Source organism: Dermacentor albipictus, chromosome 10, assembly GCF_038994185.2.
Source record: "Dermacentor albipictus isolate Rhodes 1998 colony chromosome 10, USDA_Dalb.pri_finalv2, whole genome shotgun sequence".
NCBI lineage: Eukaryota > Metazoa > Arthropoda > Arachnida > Ixodida > Ixodidae > Dermacentor > Dermacentor albipictus.
Window position 1 is genome coordinate 72,099,801 of NC_091830.1, and position 26,556 is coordinate 72,126,356.

Consider the following 26,556-nt stretch of genomic DNA (forward strand, 5'->3'; position numbering starts at 1 on the left):
ATACTTCTCCAACTACCCCGGTCATGTATTAATTGTGGCCATGTTGTCCATGCAACCTTCTTAATCTCATCCGCCCACTTAACTTTCTGCCTTCCCCTGCTACGCTTCCCTCCCTTGGAATCCAGTCCGTAACCCACAATGACCATCGGTTATCTTCCCTCCTCATTACATGTCCTGCCCATGCCCATTTATTTTTCTTGATTTCAACTAAGGTGTCATTAACTCGCGTTCGTTCTCTCACCCAATCTGCTCTTTTCTTATCCCTTAGCATATAGCTCGTTGCGACGTCCTCAATTTAACTAGAACCCTATTCGTAAGCCTCCAGGTTTCTGCCCCGTACGTGAGTACTGGTGAAACACATCTGTTATACGCTTTTCTTTTGAAGGACAATGGCAACCTGCTGTTCAGGATCTGAAAATGCCTGCCAAACGCACCCCAGCCCATTGTTATTCTTCTGATTATTTCTGTCTCATGATCCGGATCCGCCGCCACTACTTGCCCTAAGTAGATTTATTTCTTACCATATCCAGTGCCTCGCTACCTATTGTAAATTGCTGTTATCTTCCGAGACTGTTAAACATTACTTTAGTTTTCTGCAGATTAATTTTTAGACCCACTCTTCTGCTTTGCCTCTCCAGGTCAGCGAGCATGCATTGCAGTTGGTCCCCTGAGTAACTAAGCAAGGCAATATCATCAGCGAATCGCTAGTTACTAAGGTTTTCTCCATTAACTTTTATACCCAATTCTTCCCAATCCAGGTTAAATCTGCCTGACACCTTTCTTTATTGGGATTTTGTTGCTTTCTTTATGGAGGACTATGGTGGCTGTGGAGCCGGTATAGATAACTTTCAATACTTTTACATACGGCTCGTCTACACCCTGATTCCGTAATGCCTCCATGACTGCTTGATGTTTCGACAGAATCAAACGCTTTCTCGTAATCAATCAAAGCTACATATAAGGGTTGGATATATTCCGCACATTTCTCTATCACCTGATTGATAGTGTGAATATGGTCTATTGTTGAGTAGCCTTTACGGAATCCTGCCTGGTCCTTTGGTTGACGGCAGTCTAAGGTGTCTCTGATTCTATTTGCAATTACCTTAGTAAATACTTTGTAGGCAACGGACAGTAAGCTGATCGGTCTGTAATTTTTCAAGTCTTTGGCGTCGTCCCCTTTCTTATATATTAGGATTATGTTAGCGTTCTTCCAAGATTCCGGTAAGCTCGAGGTCATGAGGCATTGCGTATACAGGTTGGCCAGTTTCTCTAGAACAATGTTCCCACCATCCTTCAACAAATCTGCTGTTACCTGATCCTCGCCAGCTGCCTTCCCTCGTTGCATAGCTCCCAAGGCGTTTACTTCTTCCGGCGTCACTAGTGGGATTTCAAATTCCTCTAGACTATTCTCTCTCACATTATAGTCATGGGTGCTACTGGTACTGTATAAATCTCTATAGAACTCCTCAGCCACATGAACTATCGTATCCATATTAGTAACGATATTGCCTTCTTTGTCTCTTCAAGCACACATCTGATTCTTGCCTAATCCTAGTTTCTTCTTCACTGCTTTTAGGCTTCCTCCGTTCCTGAGAGCATGTTCAATTCTATCCATATTGTTACGTATAGAAAGACACAGACGGAAGAGGCTAATTACAAGCTATTTACACTGGACTGCAGCGAGAGCGCCAGGCCGACATTTTCTCGCGGCTGCTCGTCTCTTGGGTATCTAGCGATAATATCGTAATACTACCCCCCGGCAGCAAAAGCGCCGTCACAGTGCTGTTAAATATCCAAGGCACGTGGAGAGTTGTAGAGCTTGAGTCGGGTGACGTGGACAATGTCACTGGTTGTCACACCGGAGGACGTAGTGGGCGTGGCTAGAAAAATTTCACAGGCGACATCGGGCACTTGGCGGAGCACGCGATATGGGCCGGTATAACAGGAAAGCAGTTTCTCACAAAGGCCAACTTTACGCGATGGTGACCAAAGCAACACGAGGGTGCCGGGCGCAAAATGGACATAACGGTGACGGAGGTCGTAGCGTCGCTTCTGTTTGTCTTGGGAGACTTGTAGACAGTGGCGTAGCAACAGGGGGGGCCGGGGGGCCGTGGGCCGCGGGTGCAAGGGGCCAGAGGGGGGGCGGAGGGGTGTCATATACGTCTGAAGACACCCGGAACTTGATATCCTCGCCTTCCTCGACTATAGCCGGGTGGGCGGGGGGGGGGGAGGTGACAGAAGACATATGGGCCCCGGGTTCCAGACGACCTAGCTACGCCCCTGCTTGTAGACGAACGCGCGCAAGTTGACGAGCATGGTCAGCACGGGCGATTGCATCACGGGCGTAAGCGCTAGTTGAAGCTGTGGTGGACGGAAGCACGGAGTCTAGTAGTAGCGTCGGTTCGCGGCCATACAATAGGTAAAACGGGGAAAAGCCGGCAGTTTCGAGACGAGAAGAGTTGAATGCAAAGGTAATGTAAGGTAGAGCCAGGTCCCAGTCACCGTGGTCGTCTGAAACGTATTTGGATAGCATGTCTGTAAGGGGCGGTTCAAACGCTCAGTGAGGCCTTTCGTTTGGGGGTGCTAGGAGGTAGTAAATTTATGCTGAATGGAGCAGGCCCGCTTGATGTCGTCAATGACCTTCGCCAAAAACGTACGGCCATGGTCTGTGAGCAATTGACGCGGAGCACCATGCATCAAAATGATATCGTGATGAAGTCCGCAACGTCAGTTGCGCAACTGGTCGGAAGAACGCGGGTTACGGCGTAGCGGGTCGCGTAGTCAGCCGCGACTGCAACCCACTTGTTTCCTGATGTAGATTCCGGAAATGGGCCGAGAAGGTCTAATCCAGCACGATGGAAGGGCTCGGCAGGGATGTCGAGCGGCTGCAGGTAACCAGAAGGGAGCTGGGAAGGCTTCTTGCGTCGTTGGCAAAGTTCACAAGCGGCGACGTAACGTCGCATGGAACGGGCAAGGCCCGGCCAGAAAGAACGGCGACGTACACGGTCCTATAGTTCCTTATAGTAGTACAGTATAGTACAGGTTAGTATAGGTATAGGTACAGGTTAGGTATATTACAGGTATAGTAATACAGGTTCTATAGTCCCTTGTGTCAGCTGTCTTACGCTTCTTGATTAACTTAAAAAGTTCCGCCAGTTCTATTCTAGCTGTAGGGTTAGAGGCTTCCATACATTGGCGTTTCTTGATCAGATCTTTCGTCTCCTGCGATAGCTTACTGGTATCCTGTCTAACGGAGTTGCCACCGACTTCTATTGCACACTCCTTAATGATGCCCATAAGATTGTCGTTCATTGCTTCAACACTAAGGACCTCTTCCTGAGTTAAAGTAGAATACCTATTCTGTAGCTTAATCCGGAATTCCTCTAGTTTCCCTCTTACCGCTAACTAATTGATTGGCTTCTGATGTACCAGTTTCTTCCGTTCCCTCCTCAAGTCTAGGCTAATTCGAGTTCTTACCATCCTATGGTCACTGCAGCGCACCTTGCAGAGCGCGTCCACATCTTGTATGATGCCAGGGTTAGCGCAGAGTATGAAGTCTATTTCATTTATAGACTCGCCGTTTGGGCTCCTCCACGTCCACTTTCGGCAAACCCGCTTGCGGAAGAAGGTATTCATTATCCGCATATTATTCTGTTCAGCAAATTCTACTAATAACTCTCCCCTGCTATTCCTAGAGCCTATGCCATATTCATCCACTGAATTGTCTCCAGCCTGCTTCTTGCCTACCTTGGCATTGAAGTCGCCCATCAGTATGGTGTATTTTGTTTTGACTTTACCCATCGCCGATTCCACATCTTCATAAAAGCTTTCGACTTCCTAGTCATCATGACTGGATGTAGGGGCGTAAACCTGTACTACCTTCAATTTGTACCTCTTATTAAGTTTCCCAACAAGACCTGCCACCTTCTCGTTAATGCTATGGAGTTCCTGTATGTTACCAACTATATCCTTATTAATCAGGAATCCGACTCCTAGTTCTCGTCTCTCCGCTAAGCCCCGGTAGCACAGGACGTGTCCGCTTTTTCGCACTGTATATGCTTCTTTTGTTCTCCTAACCTCCCTGAGCCCTATTATATCCCATTTACTACCCTCTAATTCCTCCAATAACACTGCTAGACTGGCCTCACTCGATAACGTTGTAACATTAAACGTTGCAAGGTTCAAATTCCAATGGCGGCCTGTTCGATTCAACCTCCATTAATTCACACGGCCCCTGACGCTGCAATGAGGGAAGTTAAGCTTTTTGCCAAAAGAACTAGGTTGGTATTGCTAGAATTAAAGCAACCCTAACCATGTAAGCACTGATGTAAAATGTAGGTTTGAAGACTGGTCCGTCCAATCCAATCTCTTTGAATGGAATGAGCACTATACAACCACCAACTTCTAAAATTAGAACTTTTGAATGTATATAAACTCACCGTACTACTTACAGTTCCGAATTAAGGAGTGTACCTTACATAATTTCGATTTCACTGCAAGTGTAACAAGAGAAATGTTTTCTGCTTTCACCGAATTCATAGGTGAGAGAGCCAGACAGGCGTCTCTATAAATGTATGAAGCACGTTTAGTTAATCACCGTATTCGCAAAGGCCATCGAAAGGGGTTATTATTTCGGCTCTTTGTGAGCTTGTGGAAAGCACTCGCGAGGTTCAACATGCACGGAACTTGAATTTGGCGCTTTAGTCTCAAGAACCGAAACCGAAAGTGTCTAAAGTTTTATCACCAGAAGCCGCGACCATCGAGGCGTCATTGTTGCCAACGCTGATGTCTCTCTCTGTGTGGTCAGGGGCAATATGGCTGACCCACAGTTCGAGCCGTTCAAGATATTTTTCGACCAGATGCCTCAACATATTAAGGCCCCCGTTAATTGCTACAGGTAAGTGAATGCCTTGACCTCATTCAGCGTTTGAAGCGGAGCCTACCGTACTTCTCCGCAATGCCTGCGCAGCCCGCTTCCTTGGTAGGGTGGCCGCTTTCGCATCAGCTCCTTTGAAGGCCGCGACTTTGTAAACTAATACCGGGCGTGGATCACACGTCGAGAACGTTAGCCGCTTATTAGGAGGGAGCGGGGCGCCTTCGCTGATTTCGAATGCGTTGACTGCTATGATATCGTTCATTTTGTCCAGCGGTTGCGAACGGGCGATATACGCTAAACAGCGCTATGTATTGCGAATCGTTCTTTCGGTACCGTTACATAAAAGACACCCCTACGTTTCAATGATGCGGAGAAACCGTACTCTTGGGCGTTGTGCTGGCCTCAAATAAGGGTAAATGCGTCGGGAATGTTCTCAAAGAAAGCCGAGTTGATTGTTAATCTAATGAAGCCACAGCCGTGTGTGTTACAGTTTCGCGCTTTTCAGCTGGCATTCACGGTTTAGTGGTTTTGTTGTCCGTCTCGGTCACGTCCGGTGCAGTGACAACTTCAGGCGGCGTTAATTTCGGACGTTACTCATTTGCATTGCTTTATTTCTGTGGTAAACGTTTTGCTGCCGCCGTCAACTCACGAACCTTCATTTAATTGTGCTGTGTTTGTTTAGTACTGACATTTATTGCGTTTTCTTGGCAGAGTACTCTGTTTTTTGGTCTCGGTTTTGTTTCGCTTTGCTTACACGGTGTTTACGCCTTGCAGCGCGAATGAAACGCCGCTTTCTTTGCGTTCATTTTTCTCTTTCTTGTTTTAGTTTCGTTTTGCTGGTGATGATACAGCCGGCTGCTTGGTAATGGTAAGGGTTGCGTTCTTTTGTTTATTTTCCTTACTTTAACCTTGAGTTTCTGCGCACATCTTGTTTTGCTTTACACGTCCAATACCTCGCGAAGGATTCTCGAGAAAAAAAAAAATAAACACAGCTCCATACGAGGGCAGCTAATCCTATGAGAAAATGTTCAAACGAAATAGAGTAAGACGCCAGTGTTCATCCATGTAGAGCTAGAGTGATTTTGGCATCCCACCGTTTACTGAATATTAGATAAATAATTAAAGAAAAACTTACAAATAGCTGCTTATGCAGCTGAGCACGAAGTCGCGGGCTTGTCTTTCTGTCACGGGATTTGGCATTCCACTTGGGAGGAGATGTAAAAAATGCCCACATACTGAGCTTTTTGAAGCACAATGAACATCCCATGTGGGTAAAATAAATTCAGAGCCCTCCACCCATAGCCTCACTATTGTGTGGGGCATCAAACCAAATGAGACCAGTGTTGTTGGCCACTAGAGCGCATCATTTGACTCATTGTGGACAGCCACTAATGTTGTCGACAGTGACATTTGTCTACCTGTGTGGCAAATAAACACCCATCAGAGGTTCTTCTCGCCTTTCACACTTGTCCGAGGGATGCAACTAAAGTGTGGCATACTTGCCTTCACACGTCAAACATTGATTTTTCATTTTCTTGATTCCTCCATGTTACAGACAGACCACATGCATGTTTTATATTAAAGTATAGGCAGTGATTCTTTGGTCACAAAGATATGTCAATAGCTTATTTTGAGCCACATTTTAGAAAATAAAGGGTTGACCTCTATATTCAAATGAATACTGCAGTTAAAACTTTGTCTGCGAAGATGACTACATGGTGCTCTAAAGTGACCAATACTGCACTTGGCAAGTTTAGAGAAACGTATCTGCACCGCAGTGGCCCAACTACGAGAAAATACTTTGAAATCTGTGGTATCACATTGACGTGCCAGTGCTGGAAGTTTCGGTGTGAAATTCAAAAATGAAAAATTTCGGCTTCCTTTGCTCTTCTGATAATGAACCTCTTACTACTAAATTAACGAAAATAGAGTCTAAACTGACTTAGTGGTTTGACTTTGGTGTTCCTTCAAAAGTCACCACTGAAGCGCTCGGTCTGTGCGCTGGTGATAATGAATGGGCACATACCATCTTAGCCCCTTTTTTTTTTCGTGTCGAGAAATCCGGAAAGTTGACGCATTTTCCTTGCTGGCCGTCGCCATTCAGGATAGCCCATGATGTGGACTTTGCCCAAACGGACGAGATGAACAAGACGCAGGCAGCTTGTTCGCCTCCCGAACAGGAGCGCCGCCTGCCGTCACCTGTGGCAGATGGCGCAGACAGGGACTTGGTTGACGCCGTTAATCACGCATGTACGGTGAGTGTCATGCAGCTATCGCGCAGTTAGAAACGAGCTGTATTCGGTTGTTCATTGGGAATGCTGTGGAGACCTTTACGTGCCATTGTTGTCCGATCCATGGTCAAACTGGGTTCGGCTGCATGTTTCTGATAGAAAGGGCCAAGGACGAGCTCAAGTCATTCACGAGACTTTTCGTATTCTCATTGACTGTACCTCAAATTTGGTTGCATAGTGCGCCTAAGCTTCAGTTTTGCAAAATAAATGGCTGATATTTGTGCATCTAAACGTTTGATATATCGTCTACATCTTTTTTTTGTATTCTGTAGTAAGAGAACTTGGCCATTTCAATCAGAATTCAGGATGTTAGAGTGGCTCAGAAGTGGTCAAGGGAGTTTGTACATAATTGTGTACAGTGGCTAATAAATCATCTTGGCATCATTACATAGTTGGGGATGTTTATGTCGTTTGGGAACCTTTGCGTAACAACCCCTATGAGCGTACAAGCTTTCGTGTCTGATTGAAAATGACAGCTAGCTGTCAACACGCAGACCGCCAAAGCAAGTGTGACTGTTTGAATTTCTTTTCTATGGTTCTTCTGCATAGGTCAGGCTTGATGAACACATATTTTTTCATTTCGTCACCAGAACATGTGATGATGATCATCACCAGCCTGTTTATGTCCACTGCAGGACGAAAGCCTCTCTTTGCGATCTGCATTACCTCTCTCCTGCGCCAACTTATTCCAACTAGCACCATCAAATTTCCTAATTTCGTCGTACCACCTAGTCTTGTGATCACAACTGCTAGCTTGCACATGATAAGTAAACTTACAGCCATTGCCCTGCTAAGTGTAGAGTTGTCTGTATCTACAGAACGGGGCTAATTAGATATCGCAGGGCAAGGCCTTCGTCCTGCAGTGGACATAATATAGGCTGATGATGATGGTGATAATGATTGAAACAAACAAAGTTTGTTGCTATGTCATTAAATTTCAGTGTTTCTTTTTCTCACACCTGAGTAGACATCTTTCTACAGAACATATCTTTATGTTTAGGTCAGAAATGATGGCTGAAAAGGATAAGAAGTATCAACAAACAAGGTTAATCACTGGAATGCTTGAGGCTGTACCCGATGCCACAAGTAGACTAAGTAAATTAAAATTGACCATGTCCAGTCTGTAGCACAATTTCCAAATTTGGGGTTAGAAATGCGGACCCCTGTGTTCTGTGTTTAAGCATTTCAGATACTGTAAGAGATATCTCTCTTTGAGCTTTTTGAAGATGCTTTGCAGCACTTTCTGCGTATGCATTAAAACTTTGTTCTAATGAAGTTCGAGATGGCACGAAAAGTACTCGTTACATCCTGTTTCGTTGTAACAAAGTGTGACTGTATAATGTAGGATGATATGCATTGCAGTGAGCAGTGAAACAGAAATCATGGATCAGATGTTAAAGAGGCAGGAAGGTGACACTGTAGATAAGAGTGTAGCCGTCATTCTGGATAGAACAGAAGAATGTATTCATTGTTTCGCAATAAACTAGGTGTAAATAAATAAAGGTTACATAGAGCTAGTCAACAGACGATCTACACAATTGCATCAGCTTTAAAAATTTCACGATTTTTCCTGCCAAACTGAGGCATTGAAGAGATTTGTTTTTCCAAAGACGGTCAGATAATGGGATAGGCTTCTAGCCAGTCTTGTGGAAGGCCAAATGTCAGATCTCCTTCACAGATTGCTTAAAATTGTAGTTATGAAACTGCATTATCCAAGTATTAAATTATTTATGTGCTCACTGTTCGGATATCATTTGCGAGTAGTTGCCATTCCCTTTTCATTTCCTCTAGTCGAAATTTCTGTATTTTTTTTCTCAAGTCCTAATTAGTTGTGCAATTCTGTGATATTTAATGTTCTTAATTCTTTCTAATGAAATGTTCATTTCTGTGCCCTCTCCTGCTTATAGCCTGAAATAGGCTAGCAGATTTGTACAAATACTCTATTTACTCGCATAATGATCACACTTTTTTGTCAAAAAAACTGACGCATATGCAAGGGTGCAATCATTACGCAGGGGAAATTTTATGCGATAAGAATTTTTTTTTTCATCCCGCATTTGCTGCGGGATGGCAACAAGTCAACAAACAGGCGGCTGTCGCTGTAACAGTGTGAGACATTAAAACAAAAATGGTGGTCGGCGGTGCAAGCTGAACGCACCGATCGAGATTTTTTTTCTTCGCATGAGTACCTTACGTGCATTGAAACAGTTCCTTCTATATCAGTAATGAATAATATTGTTAATATCGGCAAGGTTGCGGCAATAGTTGCGGCAATAGGGAACAGAAAGAGATGGGCAGGCTTAGCTGCCACTGACAGAAACACAAGGCGAGCATGATGTGAAAACTGCGGCATTTGTTTGGATTAAAGAGTGTTTGACGAATCAGCCTGAGCATCTACTCTGTTACAGTTTGTGTCACGATAATGGTGACAGCAGGTCCGCTGTTTCGAGACCAGTTTTGGTATCAAATTGGGTTATTCTGACAAGCACTCCCCAAAAATTATAATAGCTAAACATTACACTTTTACATGCAATAAGCGTGTCGTAAAGTTTATACAAATACAAAAATATCCCCTCGAGTTGCACTGCGCGCAATTGTTCATACCAACATAGTGCATCACAAGCTAAATTACTCAGAAATAATTGTGCCTAGAACTTATACACACATCTGGAAACACTTCTGATTTGACGTGTGCTGCAAATTTGATTAACACGAGTAAAGTGCTTTAGCGAACTGCATTGGAAGATTGATGGCTGCATGCATGCTCATGGCGTGAGCATGCCGTCCTGTTGTGGATTCATTTCTTTCATTGTTCTTCCGCAGGCACAGTCACATTTTTCCAAGTATGCTGAGGTGAAATAGTAGATGTTCTCTTTTTTTGACGTTCCTGTAGAGACTTCTTGCATGGAGTTCACATACTGCGAACTTTGCAAAACCCACTGAAGAATTCTACATACACAGTTCGTCCGGCCACTGTGCACCTTTTGTGCTTCTGAAGATGCATAAAGTTTAAAAAAAAAAATTTCAATAAACAGGAAATCTTGGCGCCTGAAGGTATTTTGTGCCAGTGCTCCTTGAAAAGCATTTGCAAGGTTCATTTGTTCTTATACATCTGTCTCGTAAGGAGGCGTAACCATTGCAGGCGTCTGTGCTCATAACTTATGCAGGACATTTGCCCCACCGTGGAGCGTTGACGTTCTTTCTTGGTCTTTCTTTTTTTTTCTATTTCCTCTTCTTGCTCCCTCTGCTCTTACCGACCGGGGTGCCAGATGATGAACGAGCTGTCAGCCGGCGGGCACACGGAGCGCCGGCGGAGAAGACTGCCAGCCATCCCAGCCAACCGAAAACGTGAGTGGCACGTCTCAAAGTGGTGCACGCAAAGTTTGCATGCATGCGTCTTGGCTGTTGCTCTCTTACGAAAGACCAGTGATGTGGAAACTTTGTCTAATATACCGTATTTTTGAGCGTATAACCCGCACCAAAAGAGTAAAAAACAACAAAAGAAAGAAACGTTAAAGTCTGGGTGCGTGTTATGTGTGAATTTTGCCTTGAGGTGTGGCTTCACGGCAGCAAAATGCTGTGACGCCACATTTTGAGGCAAGGTTCTCTGCCATTCTAAGTTTACTTATCTCCAAGGGAACCTCACCCTCTCCCCACCCCTATGTGTTGAAGCTTCCTTCTCCCCTTCTTCGTGGTTACCCCCGTCTCTTTCTCTTTACAAGTCACGATTTTGCATTTAGCAGCTGGCGAATAGCGAGCGCGGCGCTGGCAGACGCCGTTCTCGCGACACTCACTCGATGTGCACGAAAGCGCTTCGACATACAGCAGAGAGCCCAAATCACCGTTGGGTTTTTCGGCTCGGTCGTGCTCCATTGCCCATGCGGGGGCGGCTCCGTGTGTGCTGTTGTTCCCTGTCGTGTGAATGCTAGCTGCGAAGTGATCTGGTTCATGTCATGTGACTGATTCCTCCACGACCACATCTGTTATGTATATGAATCCAGCTTTGTCAGATTGCCGAAAGGGGTGGGCGGATGAACAGAGCCGGTGGTCGAAGGTACGACATGGACGAGTTGAGCATTCCCAAATGGAAATTGTTATTGTGAAGATCTGAGGGTTGTAGTATGCAGTTATTTCCGTGGGTTATATGCACAGATATTTTGTTTCCGGGCTGTTGTGGTGGTGTGTGTGTGTGGGTTATATCGGTGGCAGGTTAAACGCAGAAAAATGCAGTACTGGGCAACAAAGTTTCACATGCAGCAGCTGCGGCAGCTGATTTGACCACATAGGAAACCATTTATGGTATAGCATTAGGCCCCAAGACGCCATGTACTTCAGGCGATTCTGGATGTATCAAACTCCGATATACAGTAGAACCTCGTTGATATGATGCCGTTAGGTAAGATTTCTAGATGCGAAAGTTTGCGATAGAGAACACAGAGAAAGTGACCCAATACATTTACTATTCTTTTTTATCAGTTCATATGTAACTGCCAAAAACGGTCTTTTGGCACCAACATTCAGTAAATCACCAAACTGCGATATTATGATATGGTTCTGGCTGCTAGATCCCGTGTAAACAAGAAAATGTGCGAGGCATGCGCGATCGATAAGAGTAGCGGCCCACTGCGGCAGCTTCAACGCAATACTCACCCGCCCGTCACATGAAAATGCTGGCACGCACTCGTTTCCTTATTCTGTTGCCAGCCAGTCACCTTAGGGGTCGTCGCCCGCCCCATTCACAGCTACTGCCGCCAACCCTATCGCGAGAAGCTTCTTCACCTATTTGTTCTACAGCACATGGAGCGAAGTGCTGCTGGCTACATGCTTTTAGGCCGCCGGAGCCCCACCATTTCGATGCGCATCGGCATCTCGTGTCTCCTAAAGTGACGATTTGCATAACACCTTGCATTACGTAGATGTTAACTGCAGTTTAGTCTGCCAAATTTGTTAGTTACTTCGTATCAGACGTTTTCCCACTTAGTGCGTTTTTTCTCGCGCCTTTTCTCTAAACATATGAACAAGGTTCTACTGTATCTAATCATTGTCGATATCGAACAGTTGTAACATCCTCTCGGAATCTTATTAATAAGCGTAGCGCTGTAGCATGCATGTATAGCTCTCCCGTTCAATGCCACGTTTTATATATTGAAAGCTGTGCCCCAGCACACTCCGGCTGGTGCCCATCTTGTAATGAATGAGCAGGTGATCACTTCTCCCACCATCGGAAATACTCCTACGTATTCAACCTGCCACTGTTCTGGCAGATCTCGTCAAGCAAGACGTTGGATCTGGAGGGCAGTACATACGCCATGGAGGAAAAATGAGCAGGGTGTGTGTCTCATGTTCGCTGCCTTTATAAACGGCTTCTCGCAAACTGCGTCTTTTCGTTATTGGCAAGGGCAGATAACCATGGTGCTTGAAGAATGCCAAAGGCCTCCCTGGGTTGGATGCATGTTCCAGAAGAAAGCTTGGACGACACTCTTATCTTTTCCCTGAATGTCTTCGTTTTGTGCATGGGATGCTGAACTGGAGATGTCTACACTGCCGTGCTTGCTTGTCTTGTGGACAAGGAGTTTCCATAGCGGCATTTTAGGGATCTGCGAGCGGCTGTAATGGGTGACTTTAATGCCAAGGTAGGCAAAAAGCAGGCTGGAGACAAGGCAGTGGGGGAATATGGCATAGGCACTAGGAATATCAGGGGGGAGTTATTGGTAGAGTTTGCGGAAAAGAATAATATGAGGATAATGAATACTTTCTTCCGCAAACGGGATAGCCGAAAGTGGACGTGGAGGGGCCCGAACGGCGAGACTAGAAATGAAATAGACTTCATACTCTGCGCTAACCCTGGCATCATAAAAGATGTGGACGTGCTCGGCAAGGTGCGCTGCAGTGACCACAGGATGGTAAGAACTCGAATTAGCCTAGACCTGAGAAGGGAACGGAAGAAACTGGTACATAAGAAGCCGATCAATGAGTTAGTGGTAAGAGGGAAAATAGAGCAATTCCAGATCAAGCTACAGAACAGGTATTCGGCTTTAACTCAGGAAGAGGACCTTAGTGTTGAAGCAATGAACAACAATCTTGTGGACATCATTAAGGAGTGTGCAATGGAAGTCGGTGGTAACTCCGTTAGGCAGGATACCAGTAAACTATCGCAGGAGACAAAAGATCTGATCAAGAAACGCCAATGTATGAAAGCCTCTAACCCTACAGCTAGAATAGAACTGGCAGAACTTTCGAAGTTAATCAACAAGCGTAAGACAGCTGACATAAGGAAGTATAATATGGATAGAATTGAACATGCTCTCAGGAACGGAGGAAGCCTAAAAACAGTGAAGAAGAAACTAGGAATTGGCAAGAATCAGATGTATGCGTTAAGAGACAAAGCCGGCAATATCATTACTAATATGGATGAGATAGTACGAGTGGCTGAGGAGTTCTATACAGATTTGTACAGTACCGCCACCCACGACGATAATGGAAGAGAAAATAGTCTAGAGGAATTCGAAATCCCACAGGTAACGCCGGAAGAAGTAAAGAAAGCCTTGGGAGATATGCAAAGGGGGAAGGCAGCTGGGGAGGATCAGGTAACAGCAGATTTGTTGAAGGATGGTGGGCAGATTGTTCTAGAGAAACTGGCCACCCTGTATACGCAATGCCTCATAACGTCGAGCGTACCGGAATCTTGGAAAAACGCTAACATAATCCTAATCCTTAAGAAAGGGGACGCCAAAGACTTGAAAAATTATAGACCAATCAGCTTACTGTCCGTTGCCTACAAACTATTTACTAAGGTAATCGCAAATAGAATCAGGAACACCTTAGACTTCTGTCAAGCAAAGGACCAGGCAGGATTCCGTAAAGGCTACTCAACAATAGATCATATTCACACTATCAATCGGGTGATAGAGAAATGTGCGGAATATAAGCAACCCTTATATATAGCTTTCATTGATTACGAGAAAGCATTTGATTCTGTCGAAACCTCAGCAGTCATGGAGGCATTACGGAATCAGGGTGTAGACGAGCCATACGTAAAAGTACTGGAAGATATCTATAGCGGCTCCACAGCCACTATAGTCCTCCATAAAGAAAGCAACAAAATCCCAATAAAGAAAGGCATCAGGCAGGGAGATACAATCACTCCAATGCTATTCACAGCGTGTTTACAGGAGGTATTCAGAGACCTGGATTGGGAAGAAATGGGGATAAAAGTTAATGGAGAATACCTTAGTAACTTGCGATTCGCTGATGATATTGCCTTGCTTAGTAACTCAGGGGACCAACTGCAATGCATGCTCACTGACCTGGAGAGGCAAAGCAGAAGAGTGGGTCTAAAAATTAATCTGCAGAAAACTAAAGTAATGTTTAACAGTCTCGGAAGGGAACAGCAGTTTACAATAGGCAGCGAGGCACTGGAAGTCGTAAAGGAATACATCTACTTAGGGCAGGTAGTGACTGCGGATCCGGATCATGAGACAGAAATAATCAGAAGAATAAAAATGGGCTGGGGTGCGTTTGGCAGGCATTCTCAGATCATGAACAGCAGGTTGTCATTATCCCTCCAGAGAAAAGTGTATAATAGCTGTGTCTTACCAGTACTCACCTACGGGGCAGAAACCTGGAGGCTTACGAAAAGGGTTCTACTCAAATTGAGGACGACGCAACGAGCTATGGAAAGAAAAATGATAGGTGTTACGTTAAGGGATAAGAAAAGAGCAGATTGGGTGAGGGAACAAACGCGAGTTAATGACACCTTAGTTGAAATCAAGAAAAAGAAATGGGCATGGGCAGGACATGTAATGAGGAGGGAAGATAACCGATGGTCATTAACGGTTACGGACTGGATTCCAAGGGAAGGGAAGCGTAGCAGGGGACGGCAGAAAGTTAGGTGGGTGGATGAGATTAAGAAGTTTGCAGGGACGACATGGCCACAATTAGTACATGACCGGGGTTGTTGGAGAAATATGGGAGAGGCCTTTGCCCTGCAGTGGGCGTAACCAGGCTGATGATGATGATGATGATGATGAGCGGCTCAAACGAATCTGATTCCAACCCTCACTTGGACAGAAGGCTGCATTACATTTAGGATTTAACAAAAACACTGCATATGACACCTGCACTTCGTGGAAAGACCATCGTGGCAGCGGCGTGCGAGGCTTGTCCCTGTGCGATTTGCAGGTCCACATTCTACATTGAACTAGCCGAATGCGTTTTATTTGTGCTTGCAGTGTTACATGTACGTGAGTAGGAATGGGCTCGGATGTTCTGAAAGCTGAAAGCCACTTTCCAATCTTAACAGCATCTCTGTAGCATCGGCAGTTACCAATATAGCGGCCGCAATGGAAGGGCCAAGAATGAAGGGAGTGCAAGGCTGAGCGGCATGCAAGAGGCGAGCATTGATGATGACCGATTCTAACAGAATCGTGGTTTGGAAAGTGAAACCTGACGCAACTGCCTAGTTGGCTTGTAGCCCCACATATGACAGCCGGTCATTGAAACGGTTTATTGTTAAGAACACACGGCTGGGTACATTCACATGCGATTCACAGCACAAGTGTACTGATGGCGGCTTGGTGTATATCCAGACATGCTTGTTTGCATCCACCCCTACTCATGAACGATAAGCACGCTAAGCCATTGTTGCCAGTTCTACTTACAGAGCAGCACCATGCTTCTAGGCTATTCCGGTATTCCAGCACCAGGCTATTCCGGTCATTACACATTGCTATGAAAAATGAATTTGTAAAAGCTTTTGGATTGCTTTGTGGTGTGTTGACTTTGAGGGGCTGATTGTAACATGAGGTGCTGCTGGCTTGATGCAAAATTGGAGAAGGACGGTGGATTATTTTGTGATACAGGTATACACGAGAGGTTCTCCTACATGCTAATGTAATGCCGTTTCCTTTCCATTAATTTCGTTGTTCATCAGTGCCTCGCACAAAGTCACACCCCCCACCATCTCAAGAATTGGCATCCAGGCAGCGTGAACAAACTAAATCGATGAAAAGTGTACACATAGACTTTGTTTTAACTGCAGAGCTTCTTTTTTCTGAGAAATCCACCCTTGTCTAGCTTCGCACTACTTTCAAGGAGATGCTGCCTTCCCCTCACATGAAACTTTTTTTCCATAGAGAGTTTTAACTTGTCCACAAACTTCTTACCGTTTACCATTTTCTGGGTCACCAAAGAGCTGTACGGCAACAACAATGCTAGTAGCGTTATCTGGTGATGCTTCATCTAACCACAATGCCTTATAGACACGTTTTCAAATTCCATGAGTGTTCTTGGCAAAAAAAAAAAAAACATTTATGAAAGGGTGTGTGCTTATGATTATGCCGCTGCCGAAAATTTATACCAGCAGTGAAGTAGAATACACTTAATCGCCGCAATAATAGCTCTTTGTTAGTCTGGTTGAGCTCTGCACCACCAGATGGTGCCACTGACACAGCCACTGATGCTTAGGCCTTTGGTAACCTGGTAATCCAGAAATGCTAAGAAGTTTGCAGACAAACTAAAGCTCTCTAATGTCCTTGGAGTTTGGAGTTGTCAAGCCTCTCCCTGCTCTTCCCCGACACCTGCAGCGCTGGCAAAGCTGACGCAGCAGCAGCCGAGCTCGTTGGCCGACGAGCTTCGGGGCGCGGATCGCGATGGGCCGCAGCAGTCCTCTCTGCCGCCCGAGTCCGGCCCCACCAAGCTGATCCGGCAGGTCTCGGATCGGCTATACCTCGAGATCGACACCTCCGGCGCACAGCCAAAGTCCTGCCTCAGGTAGTGTGTGCCCCCACTGATCAGCGCTGGGCAGTTCACTGTTCCTTTACAGCAAACCCTCGTTAACTCCAACTCTTACATCTCAAAATATTGGTTAAGTTGAAAATTTTTCCTGCCGCAGTGTTGACCCACGTGTTCTTTGCCCCTTGTCTCGCGAAGATTTGGCGCCAGACTCCACCTTTCTCGAAATCTCGACCTTGTAAATACCGGGGAAAAGGCAACATGGCAGTGCCAGCAGTGTTGCTTGTGCTTGCTTTCCACTCAGTGGCAGCGAGTGATTGTGCTGGAAGTCTAAGCCTTCTCTTTCCCTCATTTGGCAGGCTTTCAGTGACGAATCAGTGTGGCTACAGTGTATTAATTGTGACCTTGAGTAATATGATTAACACTTTTGAGCAGGCGTGACCAGGCCATGCGCTACACCTAAAAGAAGTCAGCGTGCAAGTCCAAAAGCATTTCGGCGAGATTGCGACTTAGTAAGGACGCTCGCTGAAAATGAAGCATTTTGTGCTGGGCAAGCGAGCAGTCCTCACTGTCGCCAGCTGTGCCATTGCGCTGCCTGTGTGCCTTTTTGCTCTACGCTGCATTCTCGTGTGTGGCACACTTACGGCTATGCTCGGCACTTGTCGTGCCTAAGTCCCATGAATAGACTAAAGCTAGCAATGCCCTTCCTTTCCTGGCCTCTCCTATTCACCACACGTTCCTATCCTCACCACTTTTCTCTCGGGTTGTTCTTTTTGGTCGAACGTGGTCAATCACCATGATCGCACACAGCAATCGAGAACAACTGATGGTGCCGGCGGAAGTCAAGTAACGGGCGTCCACCTGCAGCGCGCAGACGCCCATGCGCTTGTCTTTGTGAAAATGGTGGTGACGCAACCACACTACTCCGCTCCACCAACAGGGAGACACGGATAAGCTCCAGACCTCCTTGCCTGCCCTTGCTCGCTTGCTCAGGTTGCACGATAAACGTATGTCACTACTTTTAGCTTTATTGAATGGGCTTTAGTTTCTGTAGCTTAGTATGCTTAGTTTTATTCAGGGTGAGGCCAACATTTTAACCAGAGGGTATCAGATCTTGGTTTTATGTGCCATCAACACCAGTAAAAACGCATTCCTTGCCACCAGTGGGAAGTGCTGTGGAGCCACCTGATAGCTAGCAATCAAAGCACTTTCGGGACTCCAGGGCCTCTGAGATCACATGTGCATTCTTGGAAGGCTTTCTACTGCTTTGTACTTAGTGTGAGATGAGACGAAGCAAAGGCTTATTTTGCCTTTTATTTCTTGCTGTCACGGAGGTGAGCAAGTAGCTAAGCGAATTCAAGCACAAGTGGGGACAGTTGTTGCTGTCATGTTGTTAGGTAATCGGTGGGTCGCCGAGCGGACATCCGGATGGCAAGCAAGATTTCTGCAAGCAGCAGATTATTCTGCCTCCGTGTGGTGTCTTTGGGCGCACTCGGCTGTGTCTGCGTATGGTTTCTGGCCGTGCTGTCGCGTTTTACGCAAAAATTCATTGCAACGGCTGTCGGCCGCCATTTTGCTCGCGGTGGGCAGTAAAGGACGATGATGGCATATGCAATTTCACGCCTTGTTCGTGGCGGGCAATTTGAATTGCGCCAGAGAAATGCAGACCCTTCAGGCACTTTTTTCATTTAAACGAAGTGTTTTCTTGGCACAAGACATAAGCTGCAGGGTTTCTGGAATGATATTCTAACAGTTCACATTAAAATAATATTTGCCATTGGTGTGCCTTTAATTCCTTCTAAGGGGGAAAGCTCCACTTGAAGGCCGAACATTGCTCCAAAACTTGTCTTTTCTGTTTTCTCATTTACCCACTTCGAAGTCCTGTCTTTTGACTATGATTTTATAAGTTTTGTCCCACTAAAGATACCTGTAAGGTCTTTCTTTGATTTCTCGAAACTATTTCCATGTCCTTTCTGTTGTGGAGGAGTAATAGCTTTTGTTCTACTTGTGGACTATCATAATTTTTTTTCCATGAAGATAAATAGAATGAGTGTGTCGTGAAGTAAGATTTGTTATAACACATTTTCTAGAAATTTCCCAAATTGCCCTTTGTTTTTCTGGTAATAAGGTGGACATTTTTTATGACCAAGACTGACTACCTATAACTTCGCTTCAAAATGGCCTAAAACAATTACTTGTCACTTACTACACACTATAAACATTCAGAATTGATTCCCTGTGATGCATTACTGTGTGCAAGTTGCGGTTAATTATCTAATTAGGCCTTAAACAAACATCCTGTCTTGGAAATCATAAAAAAATAATTATGCTAGAAATAATTCAATTTTTTTTGACATCAACTGGTAAAATACATTAACTGCAAATTTCATCAAAATTTAAAAAAATAATAAAGTTATATGAAGTGTATCGTCCCTCCTGCCAAGACAGAGTAAAAAAAAAAATTCATGAGATGTGCAGATTTTCTTTTAAACCTGCATTTATATTGCAATGACTTTTCTATAAATTAATACCAGGAATGCATAGAGTGCTTCTACTGCTTTAGTTGGAAAAGAAAATGACAAAACAGATGTATTTGTTGATGTCTCTAAATTACAAGTTAGTACAAGCTGTGTCATGCTTAGTTAACTGTTGTATTTCCATGAGTTGTAGTTGCGTTGACGGGGTTGCTGGAATGCGGGGCCTTGGACTAGGCCAATGGCCGAGGGCACGGTGCGCCGCAGAAAAAGAAAACTTCCTTGGACAGGGACCACACTTAGACTGATGTTATTTCAAAAGATGGAGAGGGGAACACAGCATACTGCACTTACAAACTTGAGTGCGGCATGGCGCTAGCGGTCAGGGCAATCTGAAACTGAAACTGAGAATATAACATTAACTTTTCATTGGCAGTTAAAGGATTAATAGACAGCGATAAAGTGATGACGATGGATGTCAGGTAAATAAATTCGCAGTCTAAAAGCTACATTAGACGTATGCGCAATCTAGTTTGCAACCCATGAAATGGTGGAATGCTGGATTAGTCTGCAGAACGCTCTTCCCCCACCACTTTTCGCGAAGCTCTGCACTGCCTTCAGAAAACAGTATTTAAACAGTGCTACAGAGCTGCTTATATATGTGTGCATTCCCTTCAGAATATGTGCTAGCTAACATCTTGCACAGACCAGAGGGAGGAGTACGTGCTGTAGTGCATGTCAACTGCAGTCCATGCTAGCATGGTGGAGGGCTAGCTATTGTAATAAAGAAGACATTCAGAAGTGGCTCTAGGCAATAATTACGCTTATCGTGAGAGGTTAGAGCAGAATGCATGTAATGCTCACAAGAATTGGCCGTCAAAACGCCGAAATCAACAAAAATGATGCAGCGAAGACTGTTGTGGCGGCCTCACGGTCACACAGCAGCAGCCAGACACCTTTTCCCCTTTTGACTCAATAAAATTGCGTAGTGTGCGGGAAAGGGAAGTGGTGCGAGGGTGTGCACCCGAGCCGTAGAGGCTGAACGAACACAAAAATAGTCGGTTGTTGCTTGTTCTTCAGGGACACATCACTTGCTTCTTTCTGCTGATCTCCAGCTGCGCTCGCGTCCCGCACCACACTGTAGCAAATTTGCAGTAGTGATGAAAATGACAACTGGAAAAGCGACTTTGCCTGTCTCAGCGGTGGCGATGAGGTAACGTGCTTGCCTGCCACACTCTGCTCCCACATTCAATTCCCTGTTGCAACGTAATTCTTTCTTCATTCCTTCCTTTTTCTTTTCTCACTCTATTTCTTTTTTCAGCAGTGTCTCTGACTTACATTCAAGTGCCACGAAAATCCCATTGTTGTAACCGGCAATTTTTATAATGGGGTCGTATGAAAAAAAAAATATCAACATGGGGAATGGCAGAGCGGTTCTGAGACAAATATAATGGCAGGGAGGCCAGTTCTCCTCTGCGCTGCCTTCCTTCAAACAGGTTTGAGGGTGTTGACTTTTTCATCCGTTTAACTCTGCTTCCTGCGTGCTCCGATCACGTGTTGTTAACAAGCTGAGGCTGTCGGCGTTCAAGAATGGCAGTGCAATAGCAACTGCAAAGAGGAGACAAGGGCAGCAAGTGACATGCAAGCGCTGCTGGGGCATCACTTTAGTGACCTCAAAAGGCACCTTTTGAAAAACGCAGAAGGTGGCCGCAGCAGTATCTTAGCTTGACAGATTCATAAGAAATACTGGGACGAGATTACCACAAGCATCTCAACAAGCATCTCACCACGTACTTTCCTCTGGCTTGCATGAGAAAACCCTATGTCCATCAGTCTTGCTTGCGTTACATGAAGCTTGCCGACATCCTTGTCCAAGGCATCCAGGTGCGCCACTTAGTCCAGCGGAAGGTCCCTTGCGAAAACGAAGCCCCGGCGGGACTGAATCATCTAAGGACAAAAACTGCTAGACATGGGCGCCCACAACACGGTGGAGAAGCTCATCGAAGCCCACATCTCTAATCAGAGAATCCTGCTCAGTCACACGGAACACGGACGAGCCGTCCTACGCAAAATAAGATGGCAAATCGAGCCAGTACCCATAAAGACGGCCGTTACGGAAGACTGGAAAACGATCATTCAGACAAAACCCCTTCCCCGGAACATGACGCTGGGCAAGGACGACGAGAGGCGCACCGCGCGAGCTAAAGCACTAGCCCGGAAGCTGGAAGAGAACCCCAGAGTCCTCTACGCGGACGCCTCGCTCCGAAAACACAGTCACCGTGCAGCAGTGGTGGTTTCATCAAAAGACAGGCTGATCGTCAGCGCGTCCCTGAAGACAACAGACCCCGCAGTTGCCGAAGAAGCGGCCGTGGCCCTCGCACTCGCACAGCCGAGCGTGGACACCGTAGTCACCGACTCAAAGACAGCCTACAGAAGCTTCCGCAGGGGGGTAATCTCCTCCGCAGCGCGAGCCATTCTAGCCAAGCACAAGCCTCTGGGAAGAGCCATAGAGCTCGTGTGGATCCCGGCTCACTCGCAGGTAGCAGGCAACACCATCGCCGACTACCATGCCCGAGAAATGTCAATCCGGGCCGAGCACTAGCCGGAAGAGCTACCGCACCCGGTTACCAGCTTTCGGGACATTACCCGGATGTACCGAGAGGAAAGGTGAAGACTGCCAGAAGCGCACCCCAAACTCACCAGGCGACAACAGACGATCCTGCGTGGAGCGCAGGCGGGATCGCTTGCGCATCCCGTACTCATGAACCGCATGTACCCTGCGGAATACGATATGTTCTGTCCTTTTTGCAGAAGAGAAAAGGGCACCCTGCCGCACGTCTTGGCAGAGTTCACAGAACTCAAGACCCCCCCTCCAGCCCTTCCCACCAACACCCCCGATCCCCAACCCCTTGAGCGATGGGAGACCTTGTTATCCAGCCCCGCCCTACCGATTCAGCTCGCATTGACAGACACGGGCCAGGAGCTGCTGGAAACATATGGGTCCCGTAACTAGGGAACCACCCCGTCTGGTGCCTGCGTGCACCACCGATTTATTTCAGGCCCAGCAAACGTTGCTTCATCATCATCATCTAAGGACATCCTGTGAGGTCAGCGGTGAGGCAGCCTGTCCTACCACATCATCGCTGTGATCGCCACCGTCACTGCCACTATTCAATGCAAGCACATTCGTGACGATCACGTCATCGATGAGGAGCACTTCGTTTCCAGATCTATAGCAGTGCGCTTTCTTTTCACCTGCAACATTGTGCATTGCCGATAATCAGCGAGTGGACCATCCATCTTCTGTTTTAGCGGCTAGTCAAATGAGGCTGAGAAACTAAGTAGTCAGGAACAGCTTCGGTCCAATAAACAAAGATAAGCACGCGTGACTGAAGCGAATGTCCAATCATCGAGGGTATCAAGAATACAATAAACAAATGCACACTAAGTCATCATGCTTTTATTTACTGACTGAACCAGCAAATCCTGTTTCTATTGTGCTCAAAATCAGTGCAGAAGAGGTGATTCTTGTCATCTTATGACTGGTTTGCGCTTGCAGTGGCATAGGCCTCCTGACTTCGTTCGCAGTGCTTTTGCAGTGATCGCATCTTCATGCAACGCTTTCTCACTACCACACACACATCACAATTATTTTTGTGCCAGTGAGCTGGTTTCCAACAGATTGTCCGTCCATCACAATGTAGCTGGTGCTCTTCATCCTCGACAAGTTTGTACTAAGTCAAAATGAAACTACTGTTTGCCGCAAATGCTGTGGAGGAACCCGTGGCCGCTACCGACGTGATCATGGACGGAGACTTTGTAGTTCTGAAGGCATGCAGCTTACACAGTGTTATGAGCGGCATAAACACAAGAATAAAGGCTTTAAAGATACATATAGGTACGAAGTGTTCCGGCACTGCTGTCGTTCACATATAATTTCGACTGATGACTAGGCGATGTGTACTCCACTGTTTTGTTTTGGTTGAATACTAGCGCTGTTCTTGGTCATTTGCGTCGCACATTTCTGATGCTCCGCCCTTGCTGAGCTCCAAGAAGTGTCCAAATAAACCGATGTGCGGCCAAATACATTCGAATTAATGAGTGTTTGATTGCATTAAATAATGCATACGCCTGGCGGGACCAGAGGACGATTCCAAAATATCCGATTTTCTGAATTAACTAGGGCCGAATTAACGAAGTCTTACTCTAGATCGTTTGTCACCCAAAAAACAAGATGTGATTTCTGAGGCAACAGGGCAACTAGAGTGCGTGAGTTTTTCATCTCCTGTGTCAGATGGCAGTTGCTACCCTGGAATAAACATGTTAGATGAGCCACAGTGGTTCTACTGAAAACAAAGTTAACCACCTAGACAAAGATAATGAGATTGTTAATTTATGTGGCTATCTGGAAGCTGATGTTCTCAAATACCCCGTGCAACCTGTGCCCAGTCTCTACCATGTAGTCCTTGTTGAATGTCATTTCCTGTTTGACCCCAGGTTGTACGACAAATCTCTGCTGAGTGGGGCCACAAACAGTGGAAGCCTGAGTCCAGATGACCTGAGGTCAAGATTGAGTCTAGACACGGGTGTCGACAGCGGTAACTCTACAGCTCACTCGCCGGATGGTGCCAAGTCCATATCGCCCGCATGCAATGGTGAGTTTCTGTACGCATTCCTTGGTCGGCTATCGATAGCTTCGCTTTAACATTGGGTCAATACGGGCCATATTAAATTGTCATGCAGAATGTTACAGGGGGTTACATTGTCGTATGTTTGAAAAAATGGCATCTGAAAGATCAATCACGAACCATTCCACTCTGTGAAGGTGAATAACCAGCGAACCTGTAAACATTGTGGTGAGAAAAGTTGTGGTAAAAACTTCATTGCATCAGTCGTTGTCACTTAGTAGCGATGGTCGCAGTGGCTTTGTGGTTGCTATGATAAATCACTGATTGGCATACTCGCAACTGCAAACACATTCTTTGATAATGTCAGTCGATGCACGTTGCTGGTTTGTCAAATGGGCCAAATCGGTGTGGCATCGCAAGCGATATGTCTGCAACACAGAACTCATAAACCGCTCCCTTTTAGATCCCCACACATCCGCATTGAAACCACCGACAACAACCACAGGGGTAGTGTTATCGCAACTAAACCACGCAAAGGGAGTAGCCACGAACCTTACGGGGCCGTGAGCCATTCCATTTTTTGCTTGCCTACGGGGCTACGAGCCATTTCTTCCGGGGTTATGAGCCATTGATGATGACAGTTTTCGACATGTGGTTCTGTATGTTGTATGCGGGATTAGAAAGAATGTAAGCACTGTTCACTTTGCTGAGTTCTCGTAGCCTTTGCCTTATGGGGCTATGAGCCATTGCATTTTCTGCTTGCTTACGGGGTACTAGTGCTTATGGGGGTATGAGTCATTGACGATGATAGTTTTCATTGACAGAGAACAAAAATGCGTGGAACCCTAGCCATATACAGCTTCGCTGTAAAATATATTCATCCTAGCCGCGGCCTGTAATGGTCTCCCAACCAGTGCCCTGGATGTCACAAGTGCATACAGGTTTCACAACTACAGTGAAACCTCATTAAACTTTATTTGGCCAGAGCTCAGAAAAGTACGTACTAAACGGTAGTACTGCTTAACCGAACTAGCATGAGATCGCCCACTTACTTATTAAAATCAGAACTCGGAGGGAGTGCAATGAAAGGGGAAAAAAAACATGCATATTTATTCACTTTGCGCAACAAAAGTGTTATTTTCGTTTGATGCTGCGGCACCCTAGCAGCGACGACAGCGGCCTCAAACTTACTGAAGCTGCGTGCCAGCTTTTTAGCCAGCCCCCTCTTCTCAGCAAACATTTGCATGGCACATTCCTTGTTGGCGTTGCATATTCTCTGTGCACGTGGGCGGTAGTGCTGCAGAAGTCGCGGGGCACCTTTTTCTCGTCGGGTGGTGTTCTCAGCGCTGTTCTCGTCGTGATGATTGCATTGATACTGTGCGAGTGCAATGTGTGACTTCTGTCTTCCTCATCTGTACTTATCATCACCACACATGAGTCTTTCTGATCTGTACAGATCATTATCAGCATGTGCCGCAGCTTCGTTGTCATCATAGGTGCAATCGTTGCCGCAGAAGCTCAACAGTTGCTGAAGCTGCTTGCAGCTTCTGCCACTGTCAGGTTTGAATCGCTTGTGTGTTGCTTTGCATGTTCATCATTGTCACTAGTCAGCACTTCGGCAACAACAGAGGCAACAATGGCGAAAAGTAGAACCTCGTAGCCGACATCTCTTTGCGGTTGCAGCAGTGCTGCCAAGCAACTTCTTCGCATTCCAAATGCCACACATTGCAGTCAACAATAGATCCCTGCCGCATGTCAGTGCCGACTTCTTCGTGTCACATTTGATAGCACGAACGATGTCTAATTTTTCTTCTATGCTGAGCACCCGGCATCTTCTTTATCCGAGCTTCGGCATGACGCGAGTCCTTGTTTGCACGACGCCACAACATGCCACAACGCTCTCTGGCATGGTGCCGAAATGATGTTGATGTTGGTGTGGCTTCATGCGCAAATGTGCAGGGCGCTTGGAGGCCATTGCTCTGATCTCTAAGGCCTGTTCTTCTGCCGGGCCGCCTGATGGAGACGAAGCACCGTCATGTTAGCGCGATGAAAAGTGGGAAAACTACATGTTAACCGATACGTACGCAATAAGCTGGTACAGCTTATACGGATACAAAACACATTAAGTTCAGTGGCTGCTGAGTTGGGGATTTGACTTTACTACCTTTAAAGGGACACTAATGCCAAATACTAAGTCAAGCTAAAGTGATAGATTGATGCTCAAAAATCTCTGAGGCGTCAATATTATCATGAACAGAGCCTTAATAATCGAGAAATCGAGGTAAATGCCGGACATTCAAGCACTTGCCCGATGACGAAAGCACTCCTCACTTAAATCCTGTCACTAGTACTCGACTACTCGTTGCAAAATATAACTTCGTATTGTAATATAAGATAAAATAAAATTGTAATTGTGAACTGCCATTTCCTGTTTAGAAAAAAGAACTCATTGAAATTGCCGTTCACAGCGACGCGGGTGGCCGAAAGGTTTTGTTTTCACACGGCTCTGCGCCGCCCACGCTTTCGCGTTTCAGTACTTTCCTGATCGCGTAGTG

General features: G+C 45.9%; 1 protein-coding gene across 1 annotated transcript in view; it reads left to right on the forward strand.

Annotated features, from left to right (window-relative positions):
- The first annotated feature begins 4,761 nt into the window (after positions 1-4,761).
- Positions 4,762-26,556, forward strand: part of Aplip1 (JNK-interacting protein Aplip1) — a 63,472-nt gene continuing 41,677 nt past the window's right edge. Inside the window, exons 1-6 of the mRNA XM_065428358.2 lie at positions 4,762-4,897; positions 5,703-5,744; positions 6,981-7,131; positions 10,437-10,515; positions 16,752-16,938; positions 23,871-24,028. Coding sequence (XP_065284430.2) covers positions 7,018-7,131; positions 10,437-10,515; positions 16,752-16,938; positions 23,871-24,028 — 538 coding nt within the window. The 5' untranslated portion in view covers positions 4,762-4,897; positions 5,703-5,744; positions 6,981-7,017. The remainder of the gene's footprint in view (positions 4,898-5,702; positions 5,745-6,980; positions 7,132-10,436; positions 10,516-16,751; positions 16,939-23,870; positions 24,029-26,556) is intronic.